General features: G+C 44.4%; 1 protein-coding gene across 1 annotated transcript; it reads left to right on the forward strand.

The window, feature by feature from the left end:
- Positions 1 to 5,217: 5,217 nt before the first annotated feature.
- On the forward strand, positions 5,218 to 7,557 carry LOC147892266 (scarecrow-like protein 28). Its single transcript, XM_087388595.1, has one exon. The coding sequence runs from the start codon at positions 5,218 to 5,220 to the stop codon at positions 7,555 to 7,557; it is 2,340 nt and encodes a 779-aa protein (XP_087244721.1).
- The last annotated feature ends 2,268 nt before the right edge of the window (positions 7,558 to 9,825 follow it).

Genomic DNA, 9,825 nt, shown 5'->3' on the forward strand with positions numbered 1-9,825 from the left:
TTTATAGCAATAAGAAAAGTCTTATAATAACTAGTAGTTAGCACTCTAAGTCAAGAAAGCATTGGTAGTCAGGTGTTTGCTAGTGCTAGTTTATCACCCATTGTGAAGTCTCAACTGCAACTTAGCACTCACAATAGAGTGGCAAAAGTATTGTTTATCACATGCAACATAGTTGTAAGCACTATTTAGCACTATGAATAGAGGATTGCAAGTGCTATTCAATACTCAATATATAGCCATTAGTACTAGCTAGCACTCATACTCGAATTGCAACTTAGCAATTACAATAAAATTGAAAGTGCTGCTTAACGCTCACAACAGAATTGAAAGTGGTAGTATCTGCTTACACATCCACTCTTCCATCATCTCAAATGTAGAGTCTACAATAACAAACGAGTTCTTGAATGTTAGGCGCTTGCTCAACCATAACCTCATTTCATTTTCCATTGTCTAGTCACCACAATTCACAACTTCCATACTCATTCCTTCACATTTTTCGACATCAAGGTAGGTGCATACCTTTGGTGGATTTATCCTTTGGAAGCATGTTATCCTCCACTATTATTTCTTGCATTTGTGGAGAACCTAGTCAATCTTCCACTTTTGCACTACTCCCTCGTATGCACATGATTGGTTAGCACTTCAGGAGTTTGCTAGTTGGGTAGGCACCATTTGCTGTCATCTAGTCACATTTTATAATGGTTCCTTTCACATTTTCCAACATCAAGATGGATGCATACCTTTTTTGCAGCTATCCTTTGGAAGTATCTTATCCTTGTGCACTTTTTGAGAACCCATTTTATCTTACCATTTTGCATTGGGAATCCCACTTGTGCACATGATTAGTACATTAGCTTGCTAGTCTAGTAAGCAACTTCAGGAGCTACCACTATCACTTCAGTAGTAGTTACTGAACCAACTAGCTAGGTAGCTAGTTAGTGATCATGACACTAGGTAGTGACCAAAGAAAAATCTTACCACTCTTACTCTCATTTTTGACATCAGTATTGAACCCACCCTCGTTAATTTTGTAGCATTGGAGATTTCTTGGCTACATGATGATTCTAGGGGTTGTACACATCTGTGTGAAACACATGATATGGTAAGGGTGTTTACATGGCAGCATGCAACACCCACCACATCATCATCTACAAAGCCAAGTACACATCTGTGCATGCATCGTCCATTACAACTCTAGTGTTGCTAGTAGGGATCTTCAAAACAAGAGGAAGGAAGAGGATGTGTGGCCCATTGTCAATAAGTCTTTGCACATCTGCAATCAACTCCTTGCGCACTTGTACCTTGTCCAACTGTAAATTTATGGACAATAGTTTTCCCCATGAGAAAGTGTTTACAGTTAGTTGTGCTTAAAATATGTGCATTTTTTTCTAGAGAAAAGACAAAAAGAATTCTTGTTTGAGGCAGGCACTAATCATGCAACACATAGCTTTGCAATGGAAAGATGTAGGTCAAGGTCCAAGCTTTTTCAAGTTTCCATTAGGAGGCTCTTGCTAAACTACAACATCTCAATTTGAACATGGAGCTTTTGCTTTGATGGCTCATCGAATAGACCATTGGCCTCTTGTAGTTCCTCTCATGTCTTACAAGTTTCTCATTCAACTTGCTTATGTGGCTGACATGGCTCCCTCGTTTTCATAGAGCTTTCTCTTGGCTTCCTCAACCATAACCTTTGTGTTCTACTTTTCTTGCAAGACATCCTTCATCTAGGACCTCTTTAACATTATGAACATTCTATGGATGGTGGCCAGCCATGGACCCGAACTTTGATAGGCCATTGGTGCTCATTCCATCTTCAAAATTTTCTATCAAGGGTACCTTGCTCAGCCTTGAAATTTTGCTCTTAGCAAACTTAGTTCATGCAACTTTTATTTGTTCCTTCAGAATGCTACTATTGTCAAATTCAAAAGCGTACCCCCTTGCAAAGAAAATTGTTTTGGGTGCCGTGGGTTTGGGCCAATGCCATGTTCAATGGGAGCTTCTTGGTATGCCTTGAAATGAAGCAACAACATGTCTTCGAAGGAAACTCTGGCGTCACGTCTTGGCATTTCATGTTTTCTTTCCCCCCTTGGATCTCCTTTAAAAAAAGTTAGCCACAACATTTTAAGCACATCTTGGTTGCTCAAGTCTCCTAGATTAATCTCTGTCAAGCTCAACCCATACTCTTCATGAAGCTCCTCTTTTTTCATAGGAAAGTGCTTGAGAGGTGGAACGCCCACTTGTGGCACATGCCACCTTGAGCTGCTTCGAGACTTTGCCATGAAGTCAAGGGAAGTGAGAAAAGCAGCCTGGAAGGAGAGAGCAATGAAAAAGGCAACTTGGAAGGAGAGAGAGAGAAGAAAAAAGCTACCAGGAAGGAGAAAGAAGGGACAAAAGGAGCCTAGAAGGAGAGAGCAATGAAGGAGAGACTCTAGACTAAAAGGATGGTAGTTGGTCGCAAGAATGGTTGAAAGGAATGAACGATAGGATAGTTTGCAACAAATTGACAAACTCGAGTTCTCCCACATCCTAGGAATAATTGAAATTCAAATCTAGAAAAGGTTTTTCTAATATCAATGATTTGACTATTGGGCCCCTAACATCTAGCTAGCCTGAGGCAACTAGGTACACCAAAACATGTACCATGTTAGCATGCATAGACCGATCATCATTGTAATCTAAAACATCCCCATTAAAAAAGCAAAGAGCGGTGACAAATATACATGGATGTGTCATTGGCTTAAGGCATTTACCTTACAAAATTTTAGTGTACCATGTACATTTAAAAGAAGGGGTATTTTAATTCAACTTTTCGGGAAAATGTAATAGGGTTACTATAACAGGAGGGGTTTTTCAATTCAAGTTTAGGGAAAAATCACTTAGTTCATAAGTAAAGAGGGGTGTTTTTATTGGGGGAAAAATTTTAGTTGAAATTCCTCTTGAACTCACATGATACATAAGGTTTCTTAGTAATGCACCCCTCGAGGTCATTGGCAAGCACCTTCGCTAAAATGGCAGTGCCTCCTCTCCCTCAAAGAGGTAGTTAGCCCATACCTAATACTCCAAACTCCTAAACAAGAACCAATAATTATATCCTTCTTTATGTGTGAATTCTTGAAGCAACACAACCCCAAATTATAGTCTTGAATCACCTTCACACAAGACATTGCTTCACTTTAGCACCATAGCCCTTCAAATTCACAGACATGATCACTGCAAATAGAAGAATCATTTTATCTAGATGCCCTGCCTCCAAGGAGCAGGGCTTTGTATGCACTGCTCAGGAAATTAAAGCGACCCTCCTTACTACCTTTGAGGTTCTGAGTTACATCCATAATTCATTTCATGGCCACTCTTGAGGTGGGGGTTCGTTAGATGAATCCACCTCAGAGAGAGGTAGATTTGAAGGCTACTTGCATTCCAACGTTGGCTTGTGGTGATTTTCCTCCTTAAGTAGTTCTTAATCTTCAATGTCATAACCCTTCACAAGAACTGGATCTGAGATGCCTTTATTAACAATGCTTAGGCAAGGTACTACGTGATTGACACCACCCAAAGTCCTCCAAGGCGTTGCCATTATCCAAGATTTCCTATGCCACCTCCTGTTTCACCCCTCCACCTGCTTCCACAGTCACCACCTTACCTTTTTTGCCAACCAACTTTCAAACTTCTTCGTCAAAGGATTTAGACTAGGTACGCTCCAAATCGTATCTTCCTGTGGGGCCAACTCTTCGAGCTGCGCCACTTGGGAGTCCTCCTTAAAAAGCTATTAGACATAATAGAAACAGAGCTTTGTTGGTGATGTGCAAGTCCTTTCCATCCCCCTAATGCTCCTTCTACACCTTGGAACCTGGCAATTTTGGGCAAAGTGTCCACATTCTTTATAGACAAAATAGACATCTAGAAACACCCTAAGATGTACTTGTCATGTATGAATCAACTTTCAAAAACCTTGACGTCTTGTTGCTCCGACACCCCTTGTGCCTGATCCATGCCCTCTGAGCTCCAATGGGGTCCTTGCAGAACGAGGGATGAGAAGCACCTTCACCCCACCTTCCACTCTAGCCAAATTTGTAATGGTATCTCGAAGCCAAGGTGGGAGACTTAGAAAGTCAACCCAAATTGGACATTCATGATACAAAAATTCATCCACATGGAATGGAGGGGGGGATAATCAAATCAAAATAGTGGCCATAATGAAAACGAAAGAATGACCAACAAGCTCATTACAAGCGATTTTTTCTTAGAGGAAGAAGCCTTTGCCCATAAATTTCGCTTCGTATCCATTAGCATTCATATCCAAAGAACTTCCCCAACATCTGAAACGATGGAACCCATTCAATAAAGACAAATTAGATGCCTCCCCTAATTGGCTTACCCATCTCTAGCTAGATCCTATCCATAGAAACCTCATAGTAGACCGAGTGCTTGTGGCTGACCTCCTACTAGCATTTCCTCTTCTAGTCTTGAGCCCTAAAATCAAACACCCTAAACACTAAACCAAGGGATGTTGCAAGGCGAGGACTCGGAGGGAATGCCTACAACGCTTCTTTAGCATTAATAAAGAGAAGAGAGGGGCCTCGAGAGAGACCATCCATGGAAACAAAAGCGTTATGAGTGGAGGGCGAATTTCGCGCCCACTTTTTGTTGTTGTGAAGGAGAGGAAATGCAACTTGTCGTGGTGTGGCGTGGGCCTGCGTCTACGAGGATGTCTCGTTATAATCAGATGAAGAAAACCTATGGATGATGATGATATTTTATGTGACAGGATGCTCGCCGCGAGCAGCGCCAAGCGGGCAGCCTCCCCATCCCAACACGACGTCCCTGCCGTCTTCTTCCTATCGTATTTTGTGGCTGCTGCCTTTGTCCTCGGACACATCGCCCTTCACGCTCTCCTCCTCAGCCCAATCAACTCATGATGCCTACCTCCCCCTGCTGCGTCCCTGCTCCTTGGAGCAACTCCTGGTTGCTGTCTTCTTATTACTCTCCCTGTTTTCCAAGAGTGAGTGCAAACACCATTGATAACCACACCAGCTCTAAATGTTCCGATACTTGCACCACACGACCTTCAACAGAGGTCACTGCACTCAGCCCCTCCTGGACCACACAGTCTGTTCTGCCGGCATGGCGCTTCACAACTTTGCCACCTGAAAGGCGATCGTAGGACAGATGGTTTAGCCGGTATCTCGTCAATCTCAGGATTCAAATCTGCTTGCAACAATGGGTCGTGTGCCGAACGCTGGAACGCTCTTTTCGGCCACCAAATCCTTGCAAAGCCATGGCTCCTACAAGGGAGGTGGTGAGCCAGCAATCGAGCCGACATCTGTTTTGGACTTGACCACAAGCCCTGCTTCCAGTCCCGGGACAAGCCCTAATCGGATCTTTGGTCTGGGCAGTTCTTCCTGCCCTTCCCTTCACAAGTCCATCATTCAAAGGACTTATCAATTGCAGAATTCCGTGCAACATGGAGATATGGCCGCATTAGCTTGTTCTCAACCAAGGCTAGTAAATGGATTGTTGCCAACTTCAAACTCGCAGCCGATGTTTTTAACAAATTTCAATGGCTATGCATTTGATCGCAGTGTGAAGATGGACTATGATAGCGGCGACGCCGTGTCTACTGGTCCTGGTAGCTCTTCTGAAAATGAAGTTCTCTCTGGAATGGATATGTTGGAGAACTTGGATGCCGAGCTTGACTTTGATTTCGTCATGAAAACAGAGAGCAGCCTTGGGGATGTTTTCACCAACAGCCCTAGAGGAGCTGATGACAACTTGTGGGATGAAACGACCGTCCTAGACGTGCTCGATACCGATGGGTTTTTGGACGTTCGTGATGCGGTCTCTTCTGTCGTAAAGGCAGTTCCCTTCAAACCACAGAGGAGTATTGCAATGGATGAACCCCTTGGGACGTTTGATGACAAAGCTCCTTTTCCTAACTACCTTCTTGGAAATCCGATTGACACCTATACACCGCCATCATATTGCTCCGACAAGAAACAGCCCGCCCTGAATGAAGGCCACGCCTTACAAGTCTCAACGGGGGCCGGCATCCTGCCTGAGTTCAATCCTTCCTCTAGAAACGGTGTCCCATTCCAAGCGGACTCTCAGCGCAGCATGTCCCCCGGATACAATTGTGACATGTTTACAAGTCCCACCGAGCCCGCCAAGAAATCCTTGTTCCAGCAGCCTCATACCGAGCTTGGAAGTCAAGCTTACACTCCAGCGCTTATCCCTGCCCTAGGAATTCAGTTGAGCCAAAATATAAACGGTCCTTCGGGAGCCTACAAGTCAGGCCTGCATGCCGTTTCTTGCAGTCCGTCAGGAGGAATGCCAAATGTTGCCATTCAGAGCAGGCAAGAATCAAAATTGAGTATGAACGGCACAGCTGACCAGTTAGAGCACGAAGAGAAAGGCCTTGGATTGGTACATCTCCTTCTCCGTTGTGCAGAGATGGTAGGAGAAGGGCACTATGACGTCGTGCAGCCTCATTTAAGCCGATTGCAGATCATGTCGTCTCCGGATGGAGGTCCTATGGAGAGGATCGCTTTCTACTTCTCGGATACATTGCTGAGAAGAGTTGCTCAAGATGTAAAAGGAATCGGGCATATTACTCAACAGATTCTGATCGGATCGGCGCCAGACGGCTCCTCCATTGAGGCGGGGGATATTGATCAGTCTTACCTTGCTCTCTACCAGGCCTTGCCGTATACAAAGTTTTTGCACTTTACGGCAAACCAGACAATTCTAGAAGCAGTGGCTGACTCATCTCAGTTGCACGTCATAGACTTTGACATCAAGCAAGGAATCCAGTGGCCGAATTTCCTTCAATCTTTAGCGATGCGACATGGAGGGCCGCCCAAAATGCTTAAAATCTCTGCTGTTGGGTCGTGCATAAGCAGGTTGAATCATACAGGAAAGATGCTTGCAGATTTTGCAGGATGCCTACATTTGAATTTTGCCTTCTGTCCGGTCGTGATCAAAAGTTTCAGGGATCTACATAAGGCCTTGTTTCCGATAGGGCCAGAAGAGGCGCTTGCCGTTAACTTTCCTGCCATCCTCCACAGCCTTCTTTGGGACGGCGTCACTATTGAGGAGCTTTTGACTTTCGTAAGGAGCTTGCATCCTACAGTTTTCACAATCATCGAGGCCGAGGGACACAATGATTCCCCGTCCTTCGTGCATCGTTTCATTGAAATATTGTTCTACTACAGTGCGCTCTTTGATTCCTTGGAAGTATCACTGGAAAGGGGAAACCCCGATCGTGCTCGCATAGAACGTGTTCTTCTAAACTCAGGACTGACAAATTTGATATCGGGAAGTGGCGTCGATGAGTTATCAAGGCATGCTGGAATTGACAAATGGCAGTCAATCCTCCATCTGGCTGGTTTTAAGGCAATCCCGTTTAGCGAGCATGCACTATACCAAGCAAAACTGCTGCTGCGTTTATACGCATCGGATGCTTTCAAAATGGGAAATGATGGATGCGCCCTGACGATAGGTTGGAAAGAAACACCGCTGTTTGCGGTGCTCGCATCAGTTTGCAGTGGTGAAGGATCTTAAAAAAACTCCATGTCCTCCACGCCTGATGAAGGTGAATTATCTATGATGGCGCGATCTTGCTTAAAGTGATGGGCGCATATGCAGCTCGAATCTAAAAGGAATTTGAAAAGAAGATCGGCGCGCAGAAGACAAAGCCGGGACTTTAGAAACCGGCGAAATGTCACGCAAGCTAAAACCGTCCCAAATATGCCAACAATCTGGCATCTGTGCCTTAAGTATTTCTAAGGTAGCCGCTGTAAACCTGCTAGGCCAGTAATCAGCAGACACGCGATTGTGTGGGCAAAGCTCATGAGTTCCTCTCAACTCCCTTGAGCCCCTTCACTAGCGCCTGCTAGCTGCGATACTCGCTAGTATTAAGCGTCTTTTGAGCACACAAAAGTTCGTTAATGTAACGTCGTTCTGGGATCTCTAGCTAATCTGGTGAATCTTATTAGCATACAAGGATTTGTGCCTGGTTCATCAAGTTAAGGTGAATAACGCAGAGGTTTCAGGCGCAGCTATATTTCGATCGATCTTCACTAGAAGAGGGCAGTATAGTAATTTATACTTCACGGGAAAATGCGTCTCCTCAAGATTGTTATAATTCAAAACCAACATCCGATTTTAGGAATCACCTCACTGCCCTCACTGCCCTAACAGGGCAGAGCTATAGCATAGAGAAACATGCTATTTTGGGAGCCCTTTGAACTCGGAAGAACAACATTTACACATCCACACTCTCTGCCTGCCAACCATCCTCCATGGTGAAACCTTGGTGGCCAAAGTCTCATATTTTGGTAAGGGGCAGCGCTATCGGGCACCTTGTTGAGATATGCTTGTGCTTGCCCATGCTCTCTGTGTTCCCTGATGAGGTGACAAAATCAAGCATGTGTGCCAAGTTGGAGAGCAAAACTTTTGCTCTCCAACCTAGCATTACGGGGCTACACCAATTTGCAACTCTCTCATTCATTGATGGTCTTGAAATTCACTATCCAACCATCCAAATTCATGTGTGACTGGCTGTGGCAACTTCATGAGAACTTTCGCTTTGCGAGGCCTCTGGCATTTTTGGGGAAAAGCCTCTAAGGGTAGCCTCAATGCTGTAGAATGAGAGGCTTTTCTTTTTTGAGAACTTGAGTCTCCTGTCACATAGCTCCACACACGTCAAATCAGCTTGAGAATTTGTTTGACACATCATCGAGTCTCGGATTGGTCTCAAATGCTAAAATGGCGAAACCTCATTGGTGATTTTCAGTCTCCTTCAAAATCCTATTAGGGCCTTCCTCGGATCCTCGATGTCTAGGAAATGACAGCGGTTGGAAATTCTACCCAAAAATTTGGCTAGCTACTCTTGTCGCTTGCCATTTCTTTTCCTCATGTAGTCCTTTCCCTAAGGACTTGAAGCCATTGAGCCTTTCTTTGCCACACGGTAGATGCATATGCTTGAGCTTTGTTTGCCAATCTCCATGCCGTTTTTGGGCAACTTCTTGCTGATTTCTATATTCGTCTGCTCTTCCTTCTCGGCATTTGATCTCTACCTGACTAAATCGTCATTCACCTCTTTAAAGCCACTAATATTGAGTCTTGACTTCGAACTGCTTTGGCTTATGATTTCTGACCCAATTGAAACCCCCACGCCCCCCCCCCCCCCCCCCCCCCCCCCCTTTTCAGCAAAGCCACTAATATTGAATCTTGATTCTGAGTCTTGACTTCGAAATGTGATGTCCTCTTCTCGGCTTATGATTTATGACCCGATTGCCCCTTCCCCCATTAATTGCCATCCGCCTCTACAGAGCCACTAATAGTGAGTCTTGACTATCAACCTTGATGTCTTCTCCACTCTCGTTTCTTTTAAGATCTTAAGGTCATCGGTTTGTTAAAGGTGGGTCAATGGACAATAAGATGTAGCCAATCACATAAGTACTTTTGGGGCATGACATTATCCATGCTGGCCACAATGACATGGAATAGTCCACACACTCATCAGCCTTTTTTTGCAGCACGAAAGGGAGGGCCCAAAATCTCACTGGGTTTTCACCACAATAAATTTTATACTGCAAACTCCTTTACTACACTAGCATTGCTAGTATCATCATATCTATCGTGTGGCAATGGTGTACCACGTGGACTTATATACTATATTTAGTCTGATGCAAAACACGTGGCACTGCTCGTGCATCTTTGAAGCCATGAACATAAAATCTTCTTGGTGGAGGATATCAACCAGTGTAGGTTTCTAGGCTATAGCTATCTATTGCAACCACCATGCTTGGTTGGTAATGCAAAACA

The sequence above is a fragment of the Dipteris shenzhenensis genome, chromosome 17 (assembly GCF_047967505.1).
Source record: "Dipteris shenzhenensis isolate YYH24624 ecotype China chromosome 17, Dip_SZ_1.0, whole genome shotgun sequence".
Lineage (NCBI taxonomy): Eukaryota > Viridiplantae > Streptophyta > Polypodiopsida > Gleicheniales > Dipteridaceae > Dipteris > Dipteris shenzhenensis.

Coding starts and splice junctions, on each gene's coding strand:
- LOC147892266 (XM_087388595.1), top strand. CDS start 5,218: ATGGGTCGTGTGCCGAACGCTGGAACGCTCTTTTCGGCCACCAAATCC.